Raw genomic sequence first — 15,064 nt, 5'->3', positions numbered from 1 at the left:
TGGATTATATGTATTCAAATTCTCATTCCATTTATGTGTTCCTATATCAAATAGGAACACACAATCACATGCATGTTGAACTGTATTTGAACATAAAAAACATACGTAAGTAACAAAACCATCACTTTCATTATTACTTCTCACTTGGTTTTATTTCTGATGCCAAGCAGAAATGGGAAATGTAATCAAAGAGCACAGCTCCAAGAGCCACTGCTTTGCCACCTTCTATATCTGAAAGCTGATTTTTACGCTGGTCATGGAAACACAGCATCACAGGCCTTTCACTTCCACTGTGTTTTTGTCTCTGAAGTGGAGGGGATAATGTTCCTGATTTTTTTCCTGATTTTGTGTCCATGGTCTAATTGTAGATTACCCTGGATGGCCACGACATTCGTTCCCTGAATATCCAGTGGCTGCGCTCGCAGATTGGCATAGTTGAACAAGAGCCAGTGCTCTTTGCCACCACGATTGCGGAGAACATTCGCTACGGGCGGGACGAGGCTACCATGGAAGACATAATCAAAGCAGCCAAACAGGCCAATGCTTACAATTTCATCATGGACTTACCACAGGTATGCTCTGCCTTGGAAAGTGTTAGGCAGAGTTTGATAAGAAATAAGAATGTTTTTGTCCTTTTGTCCCTCCTAGTCTGCAGCGATTTGTGTTCAAGGGGAAAGGCAGAAGATTAATACAGATAGGAGGCAACAACTTTTCCTTTCACTACAGTTATTTAAGTCTTACTACATGTATGCCACCATGTTACAAAAGCAAACACCCATCCTCCCACCCCAAAATACAACCCTGAGAAGAATTAGTTTCTCAGGAATCATTTATACAACATTCAATATCATGGTACTAATCATAGCATGATTAAAAAAAATGTATTTTTCATGCTTTGGAGATCTGTTTCAGCTCAGGCCTAAAGCAATGTAGAGCCCAGCCTCTCACTAGCCAGCATTTGTTACTTCACCTGTCTGCACCGATGCTCACAAACTTACCTCCTTATACAAGCTCTGTAAGCCAGCTGGAGGTTCCTCTTCCGGTTTCTTCCAGGGCTTCAATCATTCCTCCTTACAAAGCCCAAATTGGATAGTATTAAGCTCTCTACTTTTCTAGAATGTTATTTTGCCAAGTAGCTTCTGAAAATGACATGTTACAACAGTGAATGTTATTGACATGATTCAAGTACCATTAACTAATATTACTACATTGTTTTTATCCTCCATATAAGCATTTCCAGACTTATAGGAAACCATTCACTGAAAGGCTGTTTAAGGGCCCCTATTTATTTTATGGAAATGGAGGAATAAAAAGATTTAGCTCTAAGTGAATATAATTATCCTGTTTCTTGATATGCCCAGCTTTATGTGTTTATTTAATTCTCTACCTGAACCAGAGTACGGTATCCATGAATCACAGTGTTCATAAGTCACAGGTCATCAGCAGACGAGGCCAGCTCTGGGAGAAGTTTGCTTGTGAGTCATCTGATGGAGAGTGGGTGGGTGATTCCTCTCCATTTCGGCTTTGCTGAGATAGCTGTTTCGAGCTGAACCAGAACATCTCACCTTTTTAAACAGTGCGTACTTTTGGCACGGGGTTGAAAACTTGGTTCAGGCAAAATGATCTTGTACATTATGAAGAAAGTTATTTCACCTGTTGCTCTTTGAACTTGCTGCACTAACGTTTTTGTTTGAAGTCTACTCCAAGGACAAATCTGAGAGATTTTACCAATATCTTCACCAGAAGCCCAACAGGCTTTTTTCTTATCTGTTTAATTTTCACTTTTTTCCTTCACACAGCAATTTGACACTCATGTTGGAGAGGGTGGAAGCCAGATGAGTGGAGGTCAAAAACAGAGGATAGCTATTGCTCGAGCTTTGGTGCGAAATCCCAAAATCCTGCTCCTGGATATGGCTACGTCAGCACTGGATAATGAAAGTGAAGCGATTGTCCAAGAAGCACTTCATAAGGTTTGCTATAGTAAAGCAAAAATCAGACTCAAAAGGGCAGAAATTATTTATAATGCACTCTGCAAAGGGTGCAACTGAATTGCAACAAATCAGTGAGAAGCATTTCTTAATAACTGTTTCCCAAGTACAAGTAGAACCTTAGTGTTATGGACCGAGAATAATTCTTTCTTACATTGGGACATCAACAGGAACATATACCTCCCTTTGCCCAGAAACATGCTTCTCTGTGGGCTGTGAATGCATCTAAGGTCAAAGGGAGCTGAGCCCACTGGAAGGACCCCAGTTAATTTGATGAGCCTTTAGATTGCACGGCACACTGCCGGCATTTCAGTGTGCTGTGCTGGGAGTGGGGCTGTTGTTGTCTCCTCCAGGCTCGCCTCGGCCGCACCGCGATCTCCATCGCTCACCGCCTGTCTACCATCAAAGCCGCCGACGTCATCGTCGGGTTTGAGCACGGCAGGGCTGTAGAGAGAGGAACTCACGAGGAACTCTTGCAGAGGAAAGGGGTTTATTTCATGTTGGTGACCCTACAAAACAAAGGAGACGCAGCACCTAACAGAGAAGAAACAGAAAGTAAACATTTTGTTTTCTTTTATAAAATCACATAAAAAATAACACAGAATGAAGATTTTAATTTTTTTTTCTTTTAGTAAGGGTTAGTAGCTGCCCTTTTTATTCTGCTTTTATGGCTGAATTTTGTCATTCATAGAAGTAATGCATTGATAGCCCTGGCTGAATTGGTTTTGCTGCACATGCACATGCACTGAAAGACCTTCCTAATATAAGTCTGCCCTGAAACATTAGTTCTCACCTGTAATATCCATCATTTTATAGCTCCACGGAGTGCCAAAAGTCCAGTTCTGCTGCATTTGGAATTCAGGCACATTGCAGACTATGCTGACATCATCCTATTTGTTTTACTAGAGGCAGATGTGAATCAAAGCTTCTGGAAATTAAGGTCTAATAGAATGATCTGTTATATTTTTGTGAAGCATACATTGAATATGATTATCTTTAAATAAGAGAGCAATTGCAGAGTTAAAATAGGTAAAAAAGGCTTTAGCAGTCACATCTGAAGTGAGATGGTCCTTGGGCTAAGATTCATTTAACTTCCTCATTTCAAATACAAATATAAAACTTGTGAAACATGTAGCTTGAGTAGCAAGGTTATATTACACCCCTTGCCTTCTACACAGTATTCCATTTATAACTTGGAGACTATGCACTTTGCAGAGTCACAGTGTACTTAGGTTGTATTCAATTTTAGCACTAACTGCAGAGCTCTATATACTGTATTTTGCAGCAGCAGAGAATAACGTGGTTGAGCCAAATCTTGAGAATGTCCAGTCATTCAGCAGGGGAAGCTATCGGGCCAGTTTGCGGTGAGTCTTAAAAATGCTAAATCTCAATGTTTCCAGGCTAAGAAATCACTTTTCTGTGTGCTGTGTAAAAAAAGGTTGAAGGGCTGCAAGCATTTTACTGAGAGTTCTCTTGCAAAGAAATAGCTTGAGTAATAATGTTACTGATTGAAGCCCATGGATAAATAGCAAGGCTCTTAATTTTGGTCCTTTCTATCCATAGTACCTTCTCTCTAATTTTGATCTGCTCTGTTAATGCTATGATTTTGATATTACTAACAAACAGCCTTAGTTGTAATATCTAATGCACTTTCAGTCCAGTCATTTGAAAAATTACTGCTGTGCAATTACTTGAGAAATCAATGTAATCGACAAGGACATTTTTATTATGGCTTCTACTTGATGAAAGTGAAAGCATTTTACAGCCAGTCTTGTAGCTAGGTATTTATTATTTCTTCCAGGCAAGCCCATGTCAGGCAAATGAATACATCTCCTACATTACAGAGTTATGTTTTGTCAGAAAGAGAGGTGGTTTGTTTCAACATCCTGTTTTGCTGGACTGAATTACTGGTAGTGGGAACAGTGATTTGGCTTGGTGTCTTAATAACTTGTGCAAATGTAGTAGGACACACCACAGTTTTACTTAACAAATACACAGTACATGGTCTGTCTAACTCAATGTCTGAGTGGTGTGAGTGGAATATGATTTTGAAAAGAATTTGTCCCAGTTGGTGAGATATTTTCTTCCCAAGAAGTTGAGAGAACATATTCAAGAAAGAAAAAGTCTGTGGGATTCCTATGAACTGCTTCAATGCATTCTGATTTAGCTGATATGAAAACTGTACCTGCTTTGCAAGCAATTAATGTTGTTACTAAGCTGTGAAGAACAGGCCATTTCTGTTCTCTTTGCAGAGCTTCACTTCGGCAGCGCTCAAGATCCCAGCTCTCTAATGTGGTCCCTGACCCTCCACTGTCTATTGGAGGAGACCCTGCAGAGTCTGCCTATCATATGCCTTCTTATGGAGAAGATGATGGAAAAGCAAAACAGGTCAGGTTCAATAGGTTGTTATGAAATTTTTGACTGAATAGGTTATATTACTCGTTAATGATCACCTATAGCTATGTGCTTATAGCTTAGGAGCTTATAGCTTGGCTTGATCCTTTTCTCTCCTTAAACAAAACCACAGTTTCAATTCCTATCTCTGTGTAAACCCTAGGCTGCATTTTGATTATTGGTCCATGTAAAATTTCTAGCAGAGAAGTTTTGCTATTTGCTATCTACCTGTTGGTAAATTGGTATAAGTTGAAGATTTAGTTGAAAAACATATATTCATAAAAGCTGAATTAAGTGACAAAAAATCAAACGGTTCAGTCTGTGAAATGTAATTAATGGGTACTCAGTGATACAAATGGCACTGCTTCTTGTTCAGTAAAGAATAAATTCATTTTCATCTAAAAATCATCTGGAGAATTGAGCAGAGACACACTCACTTCAACCTAAGTCAGAATCCTTTCACTGTCACTGTCCTCATGCAATCAACTGGCGTAGAAAATAAAGGCCAGCATGCCTTAAAATTACACAGAATATGTAGGAATATGCACAGTGTGTTTCCAAAGTGCCTATGAAGCTCCCTGCATGCATTTGCGTGGCCACAGTTGTTCGCTGCAGAGAGCAGCAGTTAGAAGTTACCCTTCTTGCTATTGCCAAGCCTGTTCTGTAGATAAATAGAGGGTTTGGGAACTGTCACTCTGGCACTCAGAAAGCTCAGAAAAAAGAGAAAATACAAGATGCTTCCACCCACTCCTCCCTGCATATTTCCAAAAGGTAGGTCTTCACAGTGTCTCTTTTGTCTGGCTGTTTCTAGTCATATGAATTGAGGGAGATGAGCAGAGCTGAGGACTTTAAGTGTTACAAAAATTCTGCATAAATCAAACTGCAGGATAAGTTATAATTTGATGATGAATATTCTGCCCTTACTGGGCATAATTATGGGAATTCAGCATATAGTCTGAGGATGTTTCACAGAAGGGAGGCATAATTACCATGTAAAAAGCTGAATCCAGGTATCACTCTGAAATTTCACTTGTTTTAATTATATCACATATCTGATATATACAACACATACCTGTTAATTTGATGCAGTCTGATCAGTGTGGCCACTTAAAATACTGAAAAATAATATTTAAGAGATTGAATGAGTGACAGAAAAAGCTGCTTGTGAGGAAGGAATTTAAGCTTTGGCACTGGGTATTTCATCACACCTCGTCTGGAAGGGAACAGCTGAAAGGAAATAGCCTGAGTTTCAGTGGCAGAAAATCTTAAACTGGTTGTAAATAACCTCTGCAGCTGGAACAATTGGAGCTGCAAAATGTATGAATCTCTCTCTTTTTCCCCAGGGATGGTAAAGGCTGTTGTTTATTTAACCCTTTTGTTAAGTAAACTTGACTTACTAGGGCCACAAAAGAGCTCCAGAGAGCAGTCATCTCTGCCCCTCCTGTCCAAAGCTAGAGCAGCTGTTTGGGCCACTAGTTTAACAAACAAGGCTAACTATTTTATCTCACTGTCAAAGGGAGAGCATCGCTGATGGAAGTAATTTACTTCAGAAATCCCACCTGTTTTTTTAGGAATCTGTTGTGGAAGAAGATGCCAAGCCTGTACCATTTACCAGAATTTTGAAATACAATGCCTCTGAATGGCCATACTTGGTGCTTGGATCTCTGGCAGCAGCTGCGAATGGAGCCGTCAATCCACTCTATGCTTTGTTATTCAGTCAGATTCTCGGGGTATGTATGGTAACATTTTATAGAGTATTTTAGCTCTGAAACAGAGGAGACTGAATATAAGATGCACAATTTGACATGTTCTGGCAAATCTTTAGATCTCTTCAAGTAAATGGGGTTAACCTTCTTGCCTATAAGCAATTATTCAGTAGAGATTTATATCACTGTCATCAGACAGTCATTAAAGCTCTTTGAAGGGATATGCTTATCAGCATTTGTCATATGCTCTTCATTATCTCTTTTATTCATTTTCTAGGAACTGTTGGGAATGGGTTACTATATTTGCATACAGTTTATTTTAGATGAGACAAAATATACCTCACATGCAGGTACAGTGGAGAGAGACACATGCAAAGGTCATTCTCTGCAGAATTTTATTGTACAGACTTGGCAAGCCTTTGAGAAAGCTTTGGATCAGAAAATACTTCACTTTTTTGTTTACATATTTCAGGCCCTTTTTTCCTGCCTGCTCCCTGCAGAATGCCCAGGGAGAGGTAGGTAATTGCACCTGGGTTCACAGCCACCAGCAGAGAGCACGCTTGCATCAACAGGTTTGGAAGCAGAAAGTAGCAATAGGCTTTAAACATTAACATTCACTAAAAGATACAATATTATCAAAATCCACCACTTCTCTTGAAACTTGTCAAGTTCAGCCATGAGTGTTTATTTCTTCAAAAACTTGTGGTGATAGAAAAAGGTTGCTTCCCCTTTTGTCTAAAAGCTTTCTGGGGAAATGCTTGCCAAGTTGATGGGAAACTGGAGGGCTGCCTGAAGACATTCAGTGCTGCTCTGACTGGTGCCTGAGGGTCCTAAATTTTCAAGAATTAGGCTAGAGAAAACCCATCTGTTCATGCTGTGTCTTATTAAGTAAAGTAACGTCACATTCACTAGGAACAAAATGGGAATACCATTGTTTTTGTGGTTTTGATACCCATCTAATGTAGGATAAAACCTGTGCTTCCCACTCACTTGCATAAGTCATGGTAGGTACACATGGGTGCTAAAATGTATGCCCTAAAAGGCAGACAGATACTGGAGGTCAAAAACCTTACAGGCAGGAAAAAGTGAATGAATGGATGAATGACCCAGCATTTGAGCTCCTGGTAGAAAAAGATTCTAAGAGCAGTGCCAGCAATCTATCAAAAGAAAGCTTGACCTTTTGTTGTTTGTTTTTTTGGGATATTATTTTGGCTTAGACATTTCTCTTTGGAAATTTGCTTAGGACTATGAATCACATTTCCTTGCAGCTTCACATTTGTTAACTAAGATCCTGTGAGCAGGAGAGTAAAGGATGTTCCCAGGCCCTGTTGATCCACTTAGCACTTCTGCCCAATGTGCTTGGCCTTTAGGCATAGGTGTGCCACCTCCAAACACTTTGTGAGTGTCTAGACCTCATGTCAAGGGCTGTGGCTTTCACTAGACAGCAGGTGAGACACTGCTATACGCATTCCACAGTGAATCTTACCTTTGATTCCTTTGGGGAGGAGTCTTCTAGACCTTGGGAGATCTGGGGCTGATGTCATGCTGCAAGATGCTAAATACCTTCATTGCCAAGGATGAATTCCTACTTTTGAAGGCCTCAGTCTATCAAAGAGAGGCTACAAGAAAAAGCAAGCGATAACGAACATGAGGGAGATCCAATATCTGTGTTTTATTATTCATGAATTTAAAATATTTCTGCCTGGTGCCAAGGCAGGCAGGCAGATGGAATATACATCTGCTTTTGCATCTGCCCAAATATCTGCAATGTTGTTGTGTCAGACACGTGGGCATGTACTCTGGGACAAATATGCTGAGGAAGTGAGGGAAAAATCCCCGCAGCTATGAAGGGACAAATTTAGCTAAGTCTGCCCTGAAGGTTTTCAGAAATTAATCCCAAAAAGTCAATGAAGAGCTGGATAATACTGTGCATGTACCTTTTGAACAAAGTTTTCAGTAGTTTCTTTTACTTACACTTTGGTTCTCTCTGAGGAATTGTCTGGGAGCATGGATCCTTTCCAGTGAAACTCCACTGAAAAATGTGCTCTTACTGCTATTGGAGTCCAAGGCTCCAGATAAAAGATAAAAGTCTCCACTAAAACTGCTTAGACTTAGATGATCTGAATATGGACACCGCAGCAACAAATCTTTCATAAACCCGCTGCTATTGTCCATGCTGCATGTTGCCATGATCAGTGTTATTTTTTTAATAAAGAACACAGATTAAAAATATAACTTACCATATTAGGATAGCTGCAGAATGGGATAGTTCAATTTTACAGGACAGATTTGTAAGCGGGGACAAAAGGCCTCTGCAATACCAAGATCTCTTCCTGATGATTGTTATCCACATTTCCTTCTTCAAGACTATAAATTGTTTTTGCTCTCAGTTTAGGGAGTGTGTAAGCACGTACTTCAGCCTGTTCTTTTCTTATGCCCATTCTTCCTTGAATTTATAGCTTGCAACAGGAATCCCATGCTGACCAATAACTGTCTTCATCACAAATGCTCAAGGTGTGTGGCAGACATTGTAGTTCTCTCAGCCTTTAGATGCAATGGAGAGCCTAGGCACAGGAACAGGGAAGGCCTTTCATCACATATTTCTTGCATAAGAGAAAGCAGGGGAACCACTTTGAATGTGGGTGATATGGATAGAATATTAACACAAAGGCTCACAACACTCTCCCTTTTCATGAGCCCTTTCCAAAAGCATGGATATGGATCCAGCCTCCTGAAATCAGAAACTGTATTGCCTTGACTTTCTTGAAATGAGAAATCCTACTTCATTTTGCCCACCATCTAGCCATACAGAAGCAACGGACAAAATTTTCTCTATAACAAGCATAAATACTTACTGGGACTCATTGTAGGGTCCTAGGGAAAGCATTTATATCTGTTCACAGTGCTGTCTTGTGTTTGCAATTTATTTGTTTGACTAGAGAGAAAGACTTTGAAGTGTGAAAGGAAGAAATATTAAGTTCAACCCACATTTGGGGCCATCCCAGTGTTTCTGGATGACTGTGCAGAGATAATACTCAGGACACCTGTGAAAAAGGCAACAGTATCTCTGGAGAGGAGTGTTATTCATCACAATTCACAACTACACATTTACCATGATCCATCATATACTGTGGTTATCATACTATTTCCTAGTTGTACTCATTAGAATTCCTGTTAGTTTCAACAGAGATCTTGCTGATATTTTTTCATACAGAAAAGTACCACAGTGCTGCAATTGCATGACATCAACATGAAGGAGTATTCACAATACAGAATTGTTAGTTATGCCCTTGGTTATGTTTTTTGGCTAGCTCTGCTTCTGGCATGACCACTACTATGAACTCCACTTTCCTTTTCATGTCTAGATACTGGACACCATGATGACACAGAAAATCCTACCACAATACCAGAGCCAGTCTAAAATCCAGAATCCTCATAGGACACAATTTATGAGTGCACCTTGTATCTCGTTCTGTCCAAGTATTTAACTAGAATATTTCTGACAGAAAAAAAACCCCAGCAAAATCAAAACAACACAGGCAAAAACCCAACAAGCAAAACCAAAACAGTGTTATCTCTCTTAGATACACAATTTACAAAGACAGATGAAATCTGCTCAGCAGCCTGTTAAGTTTGGGATCAAACATGGATTACTGAAAGTACGGTGGATTTCATTATGGGGATAGGAACAGCTGCAGATCACTGTATGTTTTTTTTCTTACTATGACAGATTAAAACAGACCTGGTAATTTTTTTTCTTTAAAACAAACATTCATCTAAGACAGTAATATACTTGCTACTGATAAGACAGGGTGGTGTTGGAACAGCTCTTAGCTAGAAACACTAAGGGCTGTTACGATATTATTTTGGAAACTGCATGATTTATTTAGTTGCCAAGGGACTGATAAACAGAGTTAAAATACTTGAAGTGAAATTCCCACTAGAGAGCAGCTATTTATTTTTCTTAAATTCATGCTCTAATTCCTTTCTGTTACTTTGAGGTATTGCTTATTTCAAACAAAAAATAACATGGCTTGACCTTTTAAGTACTTAAGTTTATTTTAATGTAATTTTGTAGCTGTAATGAAAATTCCTCCACTTTCTACTGTTAATTACTCACCTGGAAGAATTTAGTCTAGTTTTGATATAGGCAGAACTTGAATGCCTAAGTTATTCTTAATAATAAAATCTTGCAGATAATAATAAAATAATATCTTGCAGATAAGATTGAGAGATTAGACAATTTATAGTAATTCTACCTGTGAAATCCAGTGAGCATTAATTTAAGACCTTTATCTGGAGACAGCAGAAACAGTTCACATAAAGAACTTCAGATAGGTAATCTTCTCGGATTGAAAGGAATCGCTAAAGGATGAATTTGGGCCACCTCTTCAGCAGCAGCCCATAACATTGGCAGGTGTTAAAAAAGACCAGACATTAAAAAAATTAAAATACCACAGAGATTTGTACTGAATGGGGGGAGGGACTCCCCTTTAAGGGCTAATGCTTTTTCTCCAGTGCTGAGCAGTACGCTAATGGCTTGTATCCACACTCCTTCAGGAAAACAGTGGGTTCCTCTTGGAGCCTTCCTATGGCAACTTACAGCATCTGTAATGCCATGAAGGAAGTCACACTGGGGTATAATCATTTACAGACTTTATTTTGTAGAGCCCAATAAAGTTGCAATTGGCCCAGAGCAGAGAGGAGGTAAGGTGCTGGTGCACTGTTGCTTTGTTGCTATGCTGTTTATGACATTGCTATTCTCTGGTTATCATTATTTACAGTGGGGGGTGAGTGGTCAGTTATAGCCAAGGATAGGCCACAAATAGGAGTAATGTGTCCAGACACCGAGTATACTGACCTTGCTGGTTAACAGAAGTAAAACCCATTATGTAGGGGGTGAGGGAGAACTCTCTGTTCTGGCTTTGGTTGCAGGATGGGTTCCTGCACTTGGCAATTGGGAGTCAAAAACAAACGTCACACACAGCAAAACTGACATTTCTATTTATTTCTTTTCAAAGACCTTCTCCATTCTTGATGAAGAAAACCAAAAAAACCAGATCAATGGTGTCTGCGTGCTCTTCGTCTTAGTCGGAGTTCTTTCATTTTTCACACAGTTTCTACAGGTAATAGCAGTCCAATTTAGCAATACATATTTTGGGCTTTGCACCCTTTCTCGGTGGGTCTCCCTCTCTGCACAGTCTTTATTTATTCTCATGGACCCCAGGGATACACCTTTGCCAAGTCTGGTGAGCTGCTTACAAGACGGTTAAGGAAGATTGGTTTCCAGGCTATGCTCGGGCAAGACATTGGTTGGTTTGATGACCGGAAGAACAGCCCCGGTGCTTTGACTACCAGACTTGCAACAGACGCCTCACAGGTCCAAGGGGTAAGACCTGGCACCTTATGGATCATTCTACTACAGGCGCAGATTGAAGGCCTATTTTGGCATGTTGTCACAGAAATGAGCTGCCATGCAACCAGCCAGATCAGCGTAGATCAGTTCTTCTTTAGCCAATTAAGCTATTTCTATTCATCACAGACTGCCCCTGTGGAACCAACAGTAGTATATGGAATATCCTAAAAATACAAACAAGGACTCCAAAATCAATAAAATACCAACCAACAGTGGAATGGGAAGGAACACCGAGTGCCGAAGTTTGATTTTCTTTTTTTTTTTCTGGGGATGAAGTAGCTTTGTGCCACAATGATAAAGTGTTTATTTCAAAAACATGTCAAAATACTATGCTAGTGATAGTCATTAATAACCATGTTTTCCAGTTTTCAGCATGGTATTGTGCATGTTGTGGCAATTTTGATCTAAACTGACAACCCCCTTGAAAAACCAATCTGCAGTGCTGGCTGGTGCTCCAGCTGGGAATCCTGCAGTCGGTTTCAGTGTTTGGGAAAGTGAGACACTAAATGCATGCGTCGTGTTCCTTAGAGGCCGAGGGTGAAATCACGCTGAGCTATATATGTTCCCTATCTGAACTGATCCTTTGGTAGAAGTGAGTCAGATGCCATTTTGCTGCACCGCAATTCAGGCAGTTTTCTAGAAACAAGGAAGGAGATGTACAAATTTCTTTTGTTGCAAAAATTGTCATGTTTCAGCTTAACTGAAAATTGTAAGTTAATTAAAAAAAAAAAATTAACATGGGTTTTAGAGCAGAGGTTTTTAAAACCCCTATCAGCAGCAATTTCTACAGAATCGGAAAACCTGCTGCAAACCTCACAGGCACTTAGAGGGTATCTTTTAACTGAAATAAATAAACTTGTAAACCTCTGACTGAACCACTTAATAGCCTCCTAAGGGACAAATTTGTTCAAAGCACAAGAGTGAGGCACAGCAGTGAGGCACAGCCATCCAACCCACATCTTGCAGGGGGTGAGGGAGACCAGAGCTACCTGAGCAGCAGTGCCCTGCACCCTTCACTGCCTGTCACAGACCTTGCTGCAGGTCAGAGGAGGAGGAGATCATGAACATTTTGTGCTGCCAAGTTCATACCCTGTAAATGAGTTTGACTGCAATCAAGGATATCAAATGTACATTTTTATTCTAATACACAGCAATAATAGTTCCTATTTCAGGTGCTGTTTACTGCTATGAAAGAAAATTACTTTTGAGTAAATAAGACTATTAGAAAGAATAGTTTTGTTGAAGTACATAAGGAGCTGTCATTCAATAAAGATTATGTCAAAGATGCATTTAATTTCTTTCCTTAACAAAGGGATAGGCAGAAATGCAACTTTGTTTCATCTCTTTTCAGTGATGTTGCTTACTGATTTTAGCAGAGCTGAGGCTTTGTTGTTAATAGCTAAGTTATAAAATGGTCTTGTTGATTATTTATATCTATATGAATAAATGCAGAGGCTAAACAATTCAGATAAGTGATTCTCCAGGGAACCAAGGCAACAGATTTTAATAGTTAGATTATCTTTTTCACAATCAGTAGAATCAATCTTCTGAATTCTCAATGGCAAATTTGGTGGATCAAAGGAATATTGGACATTTGCAGTCCTCCTCTTGACTCACTTAATTGGAAACAGTATATCCAGACTGTCTAAACTCCAGTGCAGTCAGTAGCTGTTAGTGCCTTTTGTTATTTTAATTTACAGTTTTCTGAAGTTTTTTTTTATAGGAAGATTTGTGTAATTTGTTTTTGAAGTACAAATCAATCATGTCTGTTTCTTTTCTTCAAAGGCAACTGGATCACAGATAGGAATGATTGTCAATTCCCTAACTAACATTGGGGTGGCCATGATCATTGCCTTCTACTTCAGCTGGAAACTGAGTTTGGTAATAATGTGTTTCCTGCCATTTTTGGCTTTATCTGGAGCTGTGCAGGCTAAAATGCTGACAGGATTTGCCTCACAGGACAAGAAAGCACTGGAAGCTACTGGACGGGTAATGCTGTTTAAAGCCTAATTTATATTTTCAGTCATGGGTAGATGAAAAGTCAGTCTTTAGGGACCATCAGTAATTCAAATGTCATGAAACTGGCAATGTTTTGTGAATAAGTTGCAATATTTCAGTTTGTTAAACCACTGAAACAGCATTGGGAACTCCCCAACTGCAAGAGCACTTGCTGCATAGCATGTGACTGACCTTGCAAAAGTTACTGGACTGAAGCGGTAGACACAGATCTTTCAGCAGTCCAGTTCACCTTTGTTGGGTTTTATTAAACTCCCATTTGCTGATGCCCTGTGATTAAGCTGTCCTCAGAAAGCAGTGATACTCGCTCACCTAGAAATGCTCACACCTGAGAATCAGGCACTGAACCTCAAATCAGTATGTGGATTTTAGAAAGGACAGTTTTTCCTTTGATGGGTTGTACCAGCTTAAGAATTAAGCTCTTAGCCCTTCCCATCTTAAGAACTGCCCACACCCAGAATGGTTAATTATTTACAAAAGTTTTAAATCAAAATACTTCTTGACAAGGAGAGAAACTTCACAAATGAGTCAAGGCAACAGTTCTTACTCAATAGAACAACCCAGAGGCTGTGATGAAGAAGACACTCAATGCTTCAGCAGTTTTGGTGATGATTGATTGTGTCTGGTGTTATTTTCTAATTTATTTGCCAGCACTGCATCCGAATGCTAAAAACAGAGTTCTTCCAAAGTGATTGCTCATCAGCCGTACTAAACATGGAAAAAATCTGCACAATCCAATTCACCATACCTATTATCTGCTCCTTCACACTGAATGATAATGCAAGACATTGACTCTCAATTTTGGCCAGGGAAAAAAACCCAACCCTGAAACTGGATTTCTCTTGACTGTCTACATTCAGAACTTTTCCTACATGCTGAAAACATTCATAAGCTATAATACCACACTTGCCTCCCAAAGGAATGTGTTACATTATGAATCTACCATCAAAGTCCAAGCAAACTACAGCATTTTAAAACAATTTCTTAATAAAATTTATTGAGATTAAAAGGGTGAAATTAGGACCAAACAAGCCATCAATTTACTTTTGTAGATGAAATTGTGGTACTCTTTTTTTGGGACACAAACCCAAATTCTGACTGGCAATAAATTACAATATGAAGCCTACAATTAATAAAAGTTCCACACAAGTTCCTGTGGGGATTATCTCATAATTTCCCTTGCTGCATTTTCCTGTGTGCATAGGCAAACATTTCCTTACTCTTTGCCTATGTGCAAGGTAAAAATCTCAGAAATTGTGCCACTGAAGATTTATATGTTCCATCTCATCAGCCTTTTGGACACCAGAGAGGGAGGGAGGGTGAGCAGGTGAGGAAACTTAGTAAATACAAGTGGATTCAATTTATGAAATGGAAGTAGGGGATGCTATCCCTTTTAACTCTTTCTCTGACTATTGCTAAAAGTAACACAAAACAATTGAAATAAACATATTTAATTAATAAATCCATGCAACCAAAGAAGTTCCTAAAACAATCTTTCCTTTTATGGATGTCACATTTATTCATGTTATGTGAAATAAGTCACA

At 39.3% G+C, this 15,064-nt stretch overlaps 1 protein-coding gene across 1 annotated transcript in view; it reads left to right on the top strand.

The window, feature by feature from the left end:
• ABCB11 (ATP binding cassette subfamily B member 11) overlaps window positions 1-15,064 on the top strand; it is a 38,301-nt gene that overhangs the window by 17,181 nt on the left and 6,056 nt on the right. The window contains exons 14-22 of the mRNA XM_040069680.1: window positions 369-572; window positions 1,800-1,970; window positions 2,342-2,543; window positions 3,274-3,352; window positions 4,241-4,376; window positions 5,954-6,112; window positions 11,110-11,214; window positions 11,316-11,477; window positions 13,290-13,493. Coding sequence (XP_039925614.1) covers window positions 369-572; window positions 1,800-1,970; window positions 2,342-2,543; window positions 3,274-3,352; window positions 4,241-4,376; window positions 5,954-6,112; window positions 11,110-11,214; window positions 11,316-11,477; window positions 13,290-13,493 — 1,422 coding nt within the window. The remainder of the gene's footprint in view (window positions 1-368; window positions 573-1,799; window positions 1,971-2,341; window positions 2,544-3,273; window positions 3,353-4,240; window positions 4,377-5,953; window positions 6,113-11,109; window positions 11,215-11,315; window positions 11,478-13,289; window positions 13,494-15,064) is intronic.

This window comes from Hirundo rustica, chromosome 7 (genome assembly GCF_015227805.2).
Source record: "Hirundo rustica isolate bHirRus1 chromosome 7, bHirRus1.pri.v3, whole genome shotgun sequence".
Classification (NCBI taxonomy): domain Eukaryota; kingdom Metazoa; phylum Chordata; class Aves; order Passeriformes; family Hirundinidae; genus Hirundo; species Hirundo rustica.
Note: the sequence above shows the minus strand (reverse complement) of the source record. Positions and strands in the feature narration are given on the sequence as shown.